The sequence below is a fragment of the Stegodyphus dumicola genome, chromosome 5 (assembly GCF_044657685.1).
Source record: "Stegodyphus dumicola isolate Sdum_Otavi_A_Nest chromosome 5, ASM4465768v1".
NCBI lineage: Eukaryota > Metazoa > Arthropoda > Arachnida > Araneae > Eresidae > Stegodyphus > Stegodyphus dumicola.
The window spans coordinates 230,987,337-231,002,620 of NC_140772.1; the positions used below are offsets into that span (position 1 = coordinate 230,987,337).

Consider the following 15,284-nt stretch of genomic DNA (forward strand, 5'->3'; position numbering starts at 1 on the left):
TCTCTACAAAAAATTATGAAAACATCATCTGTTATGTAAGAAATTAATTCATGTTGATTCTGATACATCATCACCACATGAAGGCTAATCTGGTCATAGCAACTAACAATATATCCTGCACAGAAGTAGCTTCAAATTGGTAGCCTTTGGGCTACAATGCATCCCTCAAAGCAATTTTACGCAGCCTGTGAACAAATTTCCTAATAATTAGTACTATTCTGAGAAGAATTTGAAGAAAACTTTAATATTTTAGTGAACTAGTGTCCAATTTTAGACTATTTTCCTCATAATAAAAAAGGGAATGTGGGTAACACCCCAGATAATCTACAAATGGAGCTTATTATTTATACTGTGATGTAAATCTTATTCAAAGATTTGAAGATATAGACTATGATTAACCTTTTTCCATATTTATAAAAAGCTAAGTATTCTCAGTTACACATTTTTGCAATAAAAAAAAATCACTTTGTTTGGGAATATCTTTATATGTGAATAGTTTTTTCTGACATTAAATATTAATAGCTATTAAAAAAAAAGCTTTCAGATTTTATATTAAACCTAAAGTTTTTTTTTTCTTTAAATGTTTTGTGTGTTACCTTTATATATTAAATATCATGTTCTTTGCACTTAAACCATAAAAATAATTCAACAACAATATCACAAAATATTTAAAAGAGCATATCTTTTGAATTTCTGATACACAGTCTCACGCGCTGGAGATAATCCCCTTCGTACAGTATTGTCATTGCTTGTTTTGAAATCATCGAGTTTCTTAATAAAAAAAATCATAAATGTTTTACAAAATAAGAAATAGATAATAAAATTGCAAATTTGGGCTTTCAGATGCCCATATTCAAGTGAAGACATATGATTCAAAATTTCAATTCAAAATTTCAATTATTTTAAATTTGTAATTCAAAATTTGATGGAAACAATTTAAAAAGTGATTCACTGTTTATATTGAATCAGAAAATACCAAAATGAGTTAAATAGCCTTACTTGGCAAATTGCCCTTTTGGGGTTGGGGGGAGGCAGATTGACTGACGAGGAGCTACAACTAGTGATGAAGGTAGTTTTATCAAAATCAAAATGACATGAGGTGTTGTAATTAACAGGATTCATATACACTTCTGCAGATGGAAATTAAGGACTTTTAAGAACCATAACTGATAAACATAATGGACTTATCAAGGAAATACGAACTGAATAAACTCAAGCAATTACCTACACCTGAACTCCACTTTTGTAACATTATTTATAATTTATGTAATTTGTAAGCATAAAATAAACCTGTAAGTAGGATGCATTATTATTAAACATAATCTAATATTTAACTTATTTGTAAAACAAATACAAGAATAAAATTAATAAATTTTTTCAAGTAATTAACATTAAATAATAAAATTTCTTGAAACATTTATATTACTTTACACTTGTAATAGTCCCACATATTTTAAAGAAGATTAGTGGTTTTTCATTTAAATTTTATTAACAGTTAGCTTTATACTGATTCTTTCTTTAATGCCTCATTTTGCATGTATACTCACTAAGTCCAGAGGTATATGCAAATTTCATATCAAATGGCATAAGTTAAACTAAAAGGTAAAATAATAATCAGCATGACTCATAACAGAAGCTTGACTGTAGCTACCACAGCTTAGAGAATGGCTGATCAGAACAAATGTAAACACCTGACATTGGTATGGTAGCAAGTGTTGAAAGTTAGCTGCACTTTGTCTAACACAGGTAGTATTGTAATTTCAAGTAGATCTGCTGGAGTTATAACACAGTTAATATACAGTATTTAACATAAAGTTCTAATAAGACGCTGAAGCACCAGAGATGATAAGTTGTTTTGTTTTAAGTCTCATTAGCTGTAAGGAATAATGTTAATGTTTTATGTTAATTTTTACACTTTTGTGTTGTATCTTGCATTCACATTAAGAATTAAGGAATGGAGATAACACACCTTAAAATCTAGACATTACTTCTAAGGGTGAGCAGTTAGTTACAAATAATTAAATTATATAGTTAGATTCTCTTACTGATAGATTTACATGGTTACATTTTATTTGCTTGTTTTTAAAAAATACCCATTAAAAAAGCACTAAGAACAGCAGTTACAATTTATGATATTGATTCATTCTAAAATTATATTAGTATAACTATACATTAAAATCTACAAAACATAAATGTTTTGTAGCAACAACAAATAATAAAATATTTATGTGTCTTTTTAATTTGAAAGTTTGCAGATATTTTAGCTACTTTACACCAGTTTCCTTCTCTTAGGCATCTTTTCTAAGTCTGTCTGTTTCAATAAACAAATCTATGTTCCCATTAATCTCCATTTCATCTTCTAATTTGTTAGTGCTTCAACAATGCACCTTTGAAGAATATTTTTCTCTCTCTTTATAAAATCAATTTCTTTTTGAATGAATTTCCTCTTCATTTCAGAATTAATTAAAGATTTTTGATATTCTAAAGAACTGCTTGTACTTAGAATGTATAGAAGAAACTGCTAATTTTATTTCTTTAATAATATGAGTATAGAGAATAAATATGAAATCATATAAGGTCAAAACTGGCACCAGAGACAGTGTGACCAAATTTTTAGAATTTAATTAAGCATTAAGCAACAAAATTTCAGGCAAAAGCTTTAGAACTTATCCGGATTTCGAACTCTGTACTATAAACAAATTTAATAAATTCTAAATATTGTCATAATAATGAGGTTTTACTTGACATGGAACTATTAACACCATCAGACATGAAGCAAATAATCTCTATGCCTGAAAGTAATTACATGCCATGAAAAAGTTTCAATAACCTTTTTCACTAAACAGAAATTAGAATATAAATGCTCAGTTTTGTGCTAACAAAATCAACTACAGCTCATCGTGATGCAACTAAAAGAATAGTCAAATTCAAGTTAAGACATAAATAGCAGCCACAGACAATGCAATTTAAATCTGCTCTATGCTGGCTCAGTAATTCCAACCACAGCATCAAAATCAATTTGTCAGCAGCAAGACAACACAAAGCAAATAATAAAAACTGCAGTACAAAGTCAGTAATCCGGACGTCCATTGTCCGGAATGATCTATAATCCGGACCTCAAAGCCACAAACTTACGGATGCGCATAATGCATTTACGCATGCGCCTTTAATGTTTATGCATGTGCGTTTAAAAAACGAAGCAACTTAAAAAGCTTACATTGAAAGAAATGTTTAATTAAGTAAACCAATAAATATTAAGTTTTTTTTTTTTTTGTTTTTTTTTTTTGTAAATTTTGATACCCTTCAGATTATAATTGCTCTTTATTTCATAAATTACGGTTTCATATTTTTAATTGTATAATTTCTGCATGCCCTCTTACCAGATTTAAATTGATGATCCATAATCCGGAATCGCCGAAGTCCCAACGAGTCCGGATTACCAACTTTGTACTGTATCAAAGCTAGCAGGAACTAAATGTAGCTGCATGTGCAGTCCAGAAACAAGCTGTCTTCAAATGCAAAAACCTCGATTTAAATACTAGCTTAACTCATTTATATTCCGGTGGGGAAAATGGAAAGGAAAAGTTCTAGTAAAGGCTGAAATTATAAACAACTGTTTAATTGAAATAATGCATAAATATCTTCTGTTTTGGAAACTTAAAGATATCCTTTTGTTCATTTTACCACACTTTTATATACACAAAAAGTATGGGTGCTTTTCCATTTTGCCGGCGCTGCCAATAATAGTACAGCTGATGCCAAACAAATGGAATATTTTCGCTGGTAATCTTTTACACCTCATTTTCAAAACAAGTCACAGATATTTCTTATCAGATTGATTATTTCTTTCAATACTGGCATACAATTACATAGCATTTTTACCAGATAGTTCAATTTTATGCCTTAAAGCAATTTGTGGTAATTAAGTCAATTAGGATGCAATCATACTGCTCACCCGAAGGTAAAAATATAGAAAAGGCAAAGTCAAGGGTTAAATTCATCAATTCTAATGAGAATGCACGAGCAAAGTAAAGCACTGCAGTTTTACATAGTTTCTGAGTAAGTAATTCGTACGAATTGAAATAATTTTTTCATTTAAACTTGTATTCCAAATTAAGATTTAACTTGAAATTAATGTAGATAATAACTCAGAGAATTATACTTTTGTAGCATAGTTTACGTGAGATGAGATCACTTGGGGTCACTTAATATGAACCGTTGAATCAGTATGTTGAACCATAAAACCATAGTAAATTCTCAAATTCATGTATTTTTACAAATTTATTGTCTTTATTTATTGGCTTTTTACAAAATTTTAAACGATATTAAGATGTTTATGCCTTCAAAATAAAAATTGTTAAGAACTAACATTTGTTAACATTTTTTATGTGTATACTGTATGTTGTCGCCAATAAAGTCTGCTTGGCGAGATTTGTGGCAGTGAAACAGAAAAGTACCAAAGTACGTTACTTAATACATTTATAGTAATGACTTAAGTATATTTCTTGGAAACCAAAATGCATTCGGCTGTTAAAATGACTTTTTACCATTTAATAATTTCCAGTTTTTGACGGTGCTATGGCCCCTAAGCTGTTGAATAAGTAAATCATGCATGTATATAAAAAACAAATAAAATTTGAAAGTATTAAAAATTTAAAAAGTTACTTACACAACATGGTAAATATAAGTCAGCCAAAAACACAAACAATGCACCCATTAGAAAACCAAATCCAATGGGAATAACTACAAATTCGCCCTCGGCACCATAATTTTGAGATTCGGTGGCAATTTCTATAGCTGGTTTTAAGAGGGACCAGTATGATGCAGCCATCATAACCTGAAATAAATCAAATTATTTTTTTAGTAATGTGACAAAATTATTTAAATTATAATGTATCTATTTTGAACACAAAATACTGATTAGTAAAAATTTAAATTTATAAAAATTTCTTCTAGAAATAACATTTCAGTTAACTGCTAATTTTAGTCAAAATATTACACAGTGCATTTACTTCACTTTGATGCAAAAATTTGAAGGTTACTCCATAAACATTGCTACCTATTTTTTAAGAATTCTAAACTTAAGGCCAGTCATTTTCACAAAAAGTGAAAGACCATTAACTGCTTCTTTTTTTAGCAGGATTATAATATAATGATTATCAGTTTTACAATCAAGTTATAACAATCAGTAATAAATAAAAATTTGTCAAGGATTAGCATAACATTATTACAAAACTACTTTTTAAAACTGATAATAACATGTATTATTCACAGTCAAAATGATAAAATTTATAAATATGTTTTACAGTGCTTGTTAAATATATGTTTTACAATGAAAATAATATTTAATTTAAAACAATAATTTTTACAAATTAGAAAAATAACATATGCTAATTATTGAAGAGTCCAGAATTAAATAATTTTTTTATTACGATTTTTATACTCCAATTTAAAATCTGGCTATGCTTTAGCTGAAAATATCAGAAGTAAAAATAAGTCTACATTTTATTATCAAAAATTAATTGTGAAATCGGGTATTTATTGTGAAAGAATGGTATGTTATGCTTTATTCAAAGCACTGTCCATAGCTAGCCACTACTTTTTCCCATCTTTCTGGTAGCATATGGATACCACATCAGAAGAGTGTATACACAAAGGTACATTTCAAAGCTATACACAAATCAACTCAATTTTTGGTATCTTCGTATGATGTGAAGTTCTCAGACATGCCATGTGTCATCAATCAGAACAAGTAGTAATCAAAAGGAGCAATGTCTAGTGAATACAGCGTGAGGATAAAAACTTCTCATTTGAGTGTTTCCAAATAGATTTTGACCAGCACTGCAACATGTGGATGAGTGTTATCATGCAGGAGAATAATTCTGTCATGTCTGGAGTAGTAATGGGCGCATTTTTCTCTGAGCACTCGGGGCTCAGTCTCATCAACTGTGTTTGACAATGGTTTGAGCAATTCGTAATACATGATACCAGGTTATTTACAGCATATACACAACATGATTTTTTTTCCCATTGACTATTTGGCTTGGCTGTTGATGCTAAAGTATGGCCAGGTGGTCCCCATGATTTTTTCTTCTTTGGACTATTGTATCTTCTTTGAACCATTTTTCATCATCAGTGACTACAGAATGTAAAAAGACCCTTTTGTTTATGCCTGGCAAGCAGCATTTCATATGTAAAAATTGGCATTCAACGTTTCTCCACTTCAGTTCACATGGAACCTAGTTTCCTTGCTTTTGAATAATTTCCAATGATTTTAAACAATGTGAAATTGTTTGTTGAGTCACTCCTAATGTAAATGCAAGTTCTACTTGTGTTTCACACGAATTTTCATTCAATAATGCTTCCAATTCCATGTCTTTGTACACTTTCATCCTCCCACTCCCTTCTTGTCTTTTACAAGTTCTTGTCTTTCTTGTCTTTTTTCTTCTACAAGTAAAGCATCTCAATGGCAGACTTCTTCAAATTAAAGAAGCAAATCAAAAGTTCCCAAATCCACCAAAATCAAAATCCAAAATCAACTGGGACTATTTGTTCCAATCGTCTAGGACAGGGTTTCTTAAACTGTGGGTCACGACCCCCTTGGGGGCCGCGGGACCTGCAGCAGGGGGTCGCCAAAAATTTTAGCAGTTTGGGTATTTCTTTAACTTATTATAATAATTTTATAATTACCAACTATTTTTACACAATCTATTTGAAAACAGATAAAGATTAGGCAATACAGACAAAAAAAAAAGTTTCAACGCATTCTTTTTATAACATAAACGTTCATTTTACTTTCTTTGCACGTGACGCTGTCATTTCGCCTGTTACTTTTTTAAAATTTTCACATTGTTCTATGTCTTAAAATTAGAAATTAAAGTTAATGACCTAAAATGCAATAGGATATTACAGTACAAGTAAAAATTTGACAGTTTCACTCGCGTGTGTCTCGGATTTGCACAATACTTATGTGGTCCCACAAAATTTTTGTAAATGTAATTGGGGTTTTGGGGTCACGAAAAAATCTCACTGATAAAAGGGGATCGTGACTGAAAAAAGTTTAAGAAACCATAGTCTAGGATATTACACTTTCTCAAAAAACAAAACTAAAATTTAAGGTAATATATTAATAATATATAATGTAAGGTATAATAAATATATAATGTAGGTAATATATATGAATATTACAAAACATAAACTCCATCACATGCACTAGTTTATATCCGACAGAAAGTGTCATATACGTTTCATAAACGCAAACATAATATAATATATCAGCATGTAGTAATTTGATCACTGGTAGGACATATTAGCTCACTGTTAAATATGATTGAGACAATATATCCCATAAAAAGAATTTATTCAAAATTTCTTATACCTGACATTAAAAATGTTAAATTACTACTAAATAAGAACTATTTCATACTAAATATGCCTTAAACATAATTATACTTATATAATTGTATTTCTGTATAATTGTAATTTAAAAAAATAGACAAATTGAAGCTTAAGTAATTGTTGGCATGCTAAAAAATATAAGTGAGCCATTTGCAATCTAAAAGTGTTGGCAGGTTTCTTTAGTCATATATTTGTTACCTTATTCCTTAAAAACACTGCAAATGTAAAAACCCATTTAAAAGTGGGTTTTATTTACCCAATAGAGGGTATGAAACCTAATCTCTGGGATGGATGTGCCCATTAGAACCGAAAAGGTTAATAGTATAGTATGTCTTTATGGGAAACTGGTTTATATTCAAGTTAATGTGAAAACCTATGAATCATGGCAAATGGGCTGGCTGCATGGGTATTTTCAAACTCAGACCGAGCTACCACAGTGCAGTAGTACCACCCTGGCTTAACATTGTACTTTACAACTTGGCTTCTGATGAGGTATGTTGTTATCATGAATGACAACTAAATAAAGGTATATTTTTTACATAAAGCCATCAACTGTACTTGCCAAACAGCTAAAACTGGGCCGGGAAGAGACAGTCACATAAAGTTACTTTAAATTTCAATTTTTCACAAAACTTATACTTAAAAAGTTCTTCTTCTTCAATGGCCAGATAGCACAGGATTAGCCCTTGCCTTCCTCAGACTCGAATTCCAAGCTCTTACATCCCTGGCCATGGACATCCACTTGGTTATTTTTTAAATTCTTAAGTCTGTTTCCAAACAGTCAAGCCACCTAACTTTAGGTCTCTCTCTTTTTCGGGTGCCAAACGGTCAGGCCGAGAAGATCTTTTGGTTGATCTTTATAATATGGTAACTGGTAGTTTGGCGACTTTTTGGAGGCGATAAAGGTTACTACCTGGGACTTTGGTAATAATGTGAGCAGTATTCAGTTCCGATTACGCATTATTTTGCGTGAGGGAAATGAGAGATCATGGGATATGTCATGTGATATTAATGGACGAATTATGGTTCTTTAATCGGAAAAGGGGGGAAATCGGGAAAAAATGTGGAAATTTTGTATTTAGCTTTATTCTGTGTTGTGTGAAACAGTGTTGTTTAATTTTTGGATCCCATGGCCCTAACTAAAGTGAATTCGAAATGGGTATTTAGGCATTGTGGTAAAGAGAAGTTTGCTTTTTATTTAGCGGAGGAAGTATGGAGGAAAAATTCACAGAAAAAATCTTTCAATAATTTTATTGAATGAATTAGAAAAGTGTATCCGCCACGTAATCAAGATTCTGAAGAAGATTAGGTAAGTTAGTATTTTTAATTATTTGAGGATATTATTTTTATGCATTGTTCTAAATGTAAGGTGGAAAGGAATTTGGTATTATTGGGAAAATTGTTATTAGCAATGATTTAGTTTAAAGTAATTAGGATTGTAAGGTAATTTTTATTAATTTAATGTATGTGCTCATTTATATTTTAAGTAGTGATTTTGAATTTAATTATATTTTAATGAAATGATAGTTATTTTGTGAATTTTATGTTTGTAGGAATTTGGTATACGTTTAAGTTGAAATAAACGTGCATGGAAATAATTTAAATATTTGATACTAAGTATTTGTAATGCTTGCGGTATGAATTCGTTGGTGACGTGTATAATGTAATAGATGATTTAGAGGTAAAAGTTTTTGGATATTTTATTTATTTTATATGTGGAAACGTTCATATTTGTAAAGGGTAAATACTTTTTCGCAATCAGGTAATTTCATATATGTTCTTTTTACCGGGTTTAAAGATTGAGAAAATTGTCATGTATTTTTGTGAAATTTTTCTAATTTATGAGAAAAAAGCAGTGTACATGGATATAGTGAAGAGTGTGCGCAATGCCATTTTTGTGCAATTCTGGGATGTTTTTTTAAGTAAAAATAAGTCGACGTGTACATGGTTTATGCGTATGTGTTATTTTGAAAAACGCGTAAGGAGTATGGTATTGTGCACTTTTTCCCAATTTTGCAGTGAATATTTGTCATGATTCAGCAGTTTTGTTTGATAAAATTTCTAGCATAAGTGTAATTCGGCTACTAGATTGTTGGAAGAAGTGTTCAGTAGGTAAAAAAAAAAGAAACATGTCTTTACTTCGTGAAGACAAAATGGTGGTGGGGAAAAAAAATAGAGGGTTGCTGTAGGAGAGTTGGTTGCCAAATTTTTGCCAAAAAATCGCCAAGTTACCATAATGTAAAGATCAACCGATCTTTTTAGTTACTAGATTTTCATCCATTCTGCACAGGTATCCTGCCCATTTAATTCCCTGAATCCTTATATATTTTACTACAGTACAAAGTCTTTAATCCGGACATCCATAATCTGGAATGATCTATAATCCGGACCTCAAAGCTACAAACTTTCTGCGTATGCATAAATGCATAATGCGTTTAAGCATGCACATATGCATTTACGAATATGCATAATACCTTTACGCATGTGCATATGTGTTTACGCATGCACGTTTAATGTATAACGGATGGTATAAGCAAGGCTAAAATTATCTATTTCAGTTAATGTTGCAGATTGTGTTGTTCCTTAATCTTCTAATTGGATCTGGCTTATTATTTTTTGCAGACTGTTAGAGCAATTTTATAAAAAGTAAGCTTGAACTTTCGATTATGTCAAAAAGAGTTTCCGATTCTGGAGCTGCCAAAGGACCTACAAAGTGAAATCATGTTTCGATGTACCGTTTCTGATAGTGAAGAAAGTGACAGAGAGGTTATTGGAAACGAAAAAATTTCAATTGACAAGTTAGTCGGTATTCTCGACACAGCAATTACAGGAACTGAACAAGAAATTATGTCTGTTTATAGAATTACAGAGAAAGTATTAGCACAACGAAGCAATTTAAACAACTTACATTGAAAGAAATGTTTAATAAAGTAAAAAAAATAAATATTAAGTTTTTTTTTTTTTTTTTTTTTTTTTTTGTAAATTTTGATACCCTTTAAATCATAATTGCTCTTTATTTCATAAATTTGAGTTTCATATTTTTAATTTTATAATTTCTGCATGCCATCTTACCAGATTTAAACTGGTGATCTATAATCCTGAAAAACCCCTAATACGGAATCAGCGAGTCCGGATTAAAGACTTTGTACTGTATATCTATTTCTTTAATGGTTTTATAGAGTTCTGAGTTAGTTCTTCTTCTCCAGATATTGTTACATTTTATGCCACCAAAAATACTTCTCAAAATGTTTCTTTCAAAGACAGAAATGATACTTTTAGCTTTTTCTGTCATTGTCCAGGTGTCAGCAGAGTATGTAAGAATGGGTCTGATTAAACTTTAGTAAATTAAAATCTTAGTTTTTCTGCTAGTGAAGTTAGACTTCAAGTATTTTTTTAGACCAAAAAACTTTGTTAGCATCTGTGACTCTACTACGGATCTCGAGCATTAAATCATTGAGAGTATTAACTTCTGATCCTAAATATTTAAATTTGCTAACAGTTTCAAATTTGTAATTCCCAATTTAAAAATAGGGGCTGTTGTTATTACCACATGGCATGTATTTAGTTTTATTTTGGTTGATTGCTAGATGCATTTTGCTGGCTGCAGCCTCTAGAGACATAAAAGAATCTCTAAGTGACTCGGGACTCGTGCGACTATGTTAATATCGTCAGCAAATGCAAAAATCTGAACAGACTTGTTAAAGATAGTTCCACGGGCATTAATGTTGGAATCTTTTATGATTTTTTGGAGGGCAAGGTTAAAAAGTAAGAAGACCAGTGCATCACCCTGTCTGAGCCCACTTGAAACAACAATAGGCTCAGAAAGATTATTCCGGATTTTAACCCTAAGTTTTGTTTCAATAAGAGTAATGATGACAAAATTTACAAGTTTTTCAGGCATTGCGAATTCTCTCATAGCTTCAATTAAATATTTTTGGCTGATCTTTGGAATATGGTAACTGGTAGTTTGGCGACATTTTGGAGGTGATAAAGGTTACTACCTAGGACTTTCATAATAACGTGAGAAGTACTCAGTTCCGATTACGCATTATTTTGTGTGAGGGAAATGAGAGATCATGAGATATGTCATGTGACATTAATGGACGAATTACAGTTCTTTAATCGGAAAAGGGGGGGTAACTTGGAAAACTGTAGTACTATATTATTTTGTATTAAGCTTTATTGTGTGTTGTGTGAAATAGTAGAAGTGTGCGTGCCACGTAACGAAGATTCTGAAGATTAGGTAAGTTAGTATTTTTAATCATTTGAGGATATTATTTTTATGCAGTGTTCTAAATGTAAGGAGTAAATAAATTTATATGGTATTATTGGAAAATTATTATTAGCAATGATTTAGTTTAAAGTAATTAGGATTGTAATCTAATTTTTATTAATTTAATGTATGTGCTTATTTATATTTTAAATAGTGTTTTTTAATTTAATGATCGTGATTTTGTGAGTTATATATGTTTGTAGTATTTTGGAATACGTTTGAGTAGAATACGTTGAGTATTTTCATGCATTTTCGTGAAATTTTTCTAATTTATGAGAAAAAAGCTGTGTACATGGATATAGTGAAGTGTGTGCGCAATGCCATTTTTGTGCAATTCTGGGATGTTTTTTAAGTAAAAATAAGTCGACGTGTACATGGTTTAGTGATATTTTAATTAAATGATAGTTATTTTGTGAATTTTATGTTTGTAGGAATTTGGTATACGTTTCAGTTGAAGTAAATGTGCATGGAAGTAATTTAAATATTTGACACTAAGTATTTGTAACCATTTGTAATGTTTGCGGTATGAATTCGTTGGTGACGTTTATAATATAATAGATAATTTAGAGGTAAAAGTTTTTGGATATTTTATTTATTTTATACGTGGAAATGTTCATCTTTGGAAAGGGTATATACTTTTTGCGATCAGGTAATTTCATATATGTTCTTTTTAACAGATTTAAAGATTCACAAAATTTTCATGCATTTTCGTGAAATTTTTCTAATTTATGAGAAAATAGCAGTGTAGATGGATAAAGTTAAGAGTGTGTGCAATGCCATTTTTGTGCAATTCTGGGATGTTTTTTTAAGTAAAAATAAGTCGGCGTGTACATGGTTTATGCGTATGTGTTATTTTGAAAAACGCGTAAGGAGTATGGTATTGTGCACTTTTTCCCAATTTTGCAGTTAATATTTGTCATGATTAAGCAGTTTTGTTACATAAAATTTCTAGCATAAGTGTAATTTGGCTAGTAGATTGTTGGAAAAAGTGGTCAGTAAATAAAAAGAAAAGAAACATGTCTTTACTTCGTGAAGACAAAATGGCGGCGAAAAACAAATAGAGGGTTGCTGTAGTAGAGTTGGTCACCAAATTTTCACCAAAAACATCGCCAAGTTATCATAATCCAAAGATCAACTATATTTTCTGTTAACTGAATCGTAGGCAGTCTTAAAATCAACAAAAAGGTGGTGCGTTGCAATGCCACATTTAGTTTTTTCCAAAATTTGCCTAATGTTAAAGATTTGTTCTGCTGTAGATCTTCCTTTGCGGAAACCACATTGGTAATCACCTACAGTACTTTCTGTATAAGTTACTACTCTACTAGAAAGTATATTGTAAAATAGTTTGTAGGAAACACAAAGGAGACAGATTACCCTGTAGTTGGTACTTTCGAAAATGTCTCCTTTTTTGTGTATATACTTAAAAGCATTTATCATTTTTACATATACCACAAAATTTTTCATCTGATTAATCAAACATGATAAATAGCCAGTAAATTGCATAATTTTAATGCATATTTGTCAACTTGACCCCAAAGAAGATGATGCATCAGTAAAATTTTAGCACTTTCACTGTGCACTGTCAACATAACTTATTACACAATAGCCCTCTCTGCAGAAACTTTTTTTTTTTTTTGAACTGCAGCACAATTTTACATAAACCAGTTCTTCCTAAGCAATGATCAGCTCTTAAAACATTATTAAACAAATTCTAAATATCCCATGCAATGGTAAATTTTATGCTTACTTTCATTTTTAAGGCAGAAAAATTAAATTTGGAAAAGGTAGTTTTACATTTTTATAGATTTCAGTCACATATGAATACTAAAATCTTGATTTCATATATACAAACATACATATATTCAACAGCAAATATGTAAAATATTGTGACACGTTTCCCTACTATTTTACATAGAATGCATGAAAGTTGGTAGATATCTAAATGCAACACAATTAGAAATGCTTATTTAGAAAAAAATTTCAAAACTTACCCCAGCTGCAAAACCCAGACTGCCATCCAGAAGTTTATGCTGAAAGAGGAAGACTTATAAGAAAATATATACATATATTTATAAAACTTTCTAACAAGAAAACTTGGAGAATAAAAGAATTATAACTTTAAAGGAATTTCAGCGGGCTTTAATTCATTATTCTAACAATGTATGTAAGAAAATACATTTTGTAGCATTTATTATTCATTGATTTATTGTAATTTCTGGTACAAAACCATATCTATCTAAGGTTATCTGCATTAAACAAACAGTAAAAACAGCAATTACAAAGTAATTAAAAGAAGTTTCATGACAATTACTATATATTTTAGATGAAGTAAAAAACAGACTAAAAACAGAATGCAGTTTAAAATAAAAGTCAATATCTTTTAAAAACTGCAACAAATTGTAATGATGGTTTTTCCCTAAAGTTTTGTAAATCTAATTTAAAACAATTAAAATGTTTTTGGCGAAAATAATTAAAACTACGACATTCAAATAAAATACAGCGGGCTGTCAGATCTGCATTACAGTTTGCGCAATGGGGTTCTTTTAGCCTTTCAGCAGATAATTGCGAGTCAGTCGACAATGACTTATTCTTAACCAGATTAAGATAACTTGTTCCCTTCCATTGTTTCTTTCCAGAGAATATACAATGATGTGCGAAATGCAGGATTTTAAAATACCCAGACACTATAGTGGATAAGGGAGCCTAATGAGATACCGAAAGGCCCGGGTTCGAATCCCGGAGAAGGCATGGCTGTAATTGTCTGTACCTTCATAGGAAATAACGGTGACCTATCTATTAGGTGCTTTCATAATAAAATACTTCCATACTTTCGACCTTGGTAGCGGGCAAACCTAAGTCGGCTAAGGACCGCCAAGGGGGGGGGGGTAAAAAAAAGTAACTGCAAGCAATATAATATAAAATAATTATTTATAATTATAAATATTTCATTTATAATTCTAGTTCCATAATTTTTATTCCGTTATAAATAACAGAATCAACACATAAACTACATTGCGAAAAACAATAATACAATTTCTGTGAAATATTAAGTAACCCGTATACACGACTTCCACAAAGGTAGTATACGGTACTAAACTAATGTTTCATAAACAAATTTTCTTCTTCAAAAAATTAATTATACCTGTTTTGTCGAAAAGCAGAATACCAAAGCCGCTCCAGCAGCGGTGAGCGCCCATGTAAACACAGTCCCTAAAAATGACTGAATGATAGGTGAATAATCGTGGATCATACTCTTCAGTTCAACAGTTTACTGCATCTGATATCTCACATCCTCTTCTCTTGAAAAGCACAGTGTAAAAGATCAAAATCCTCTACAGCCAACAGGTGCTTTTAATGATAAAATACCGAATAAGAAACATAAATAGACTTACGTCCTGTTTTGCAGACAATACTAAACATTTCAGCCTACTAGGAAAAAATTAAGCATGTAAGCATAATACATAATAATTAAGCATAGGAGAAGATGTAAAAAAAATTAAGTCTGTGCTATTAATTTTTTGAAACATAACAGTGAATAAATTTAATCTCAAGAGTGTGTTAAAATTATGAATTGAAAATTAAAATGAAGAAAGTTATCGTAAAATCATGCACA

General features: G+C 30.5%; 1 protein-coding gene across 1 annotated transcript in view; it reads right to left on the reverse strand.

Annotated features, from left to right (window-relative positions):
* Positions 1-15,053, reverse strand: part of Zip48C (Zinc/iron regulated transporter-related protein 48C) — a 50,683-nt gene extending 35,630 nt beyond the window's left edge. The window contains exons 1-3 of the mRNA XM_085817766.1: positions 14,814-15,053; positions 13,663-13,701; positions 4,670-4,837 (exon numbers count right to left, since the gene is read on the reverse strand). Coding sequence (XP_085673892.1) covers positions 4,670-4,837; positions 13,663-13,701; positions 14,814-14,921 — 315 coding nt within the window. The 5' untranslated portion in view covers positions 14,922-15,053. The remainder of the gene's footprint in view (positions 1-4,669; positions 4,838-13,662; positions 13,702-14,813) is intronic.
* Positions 15,054-15,284: the final 231 nt, after the last annotated feature.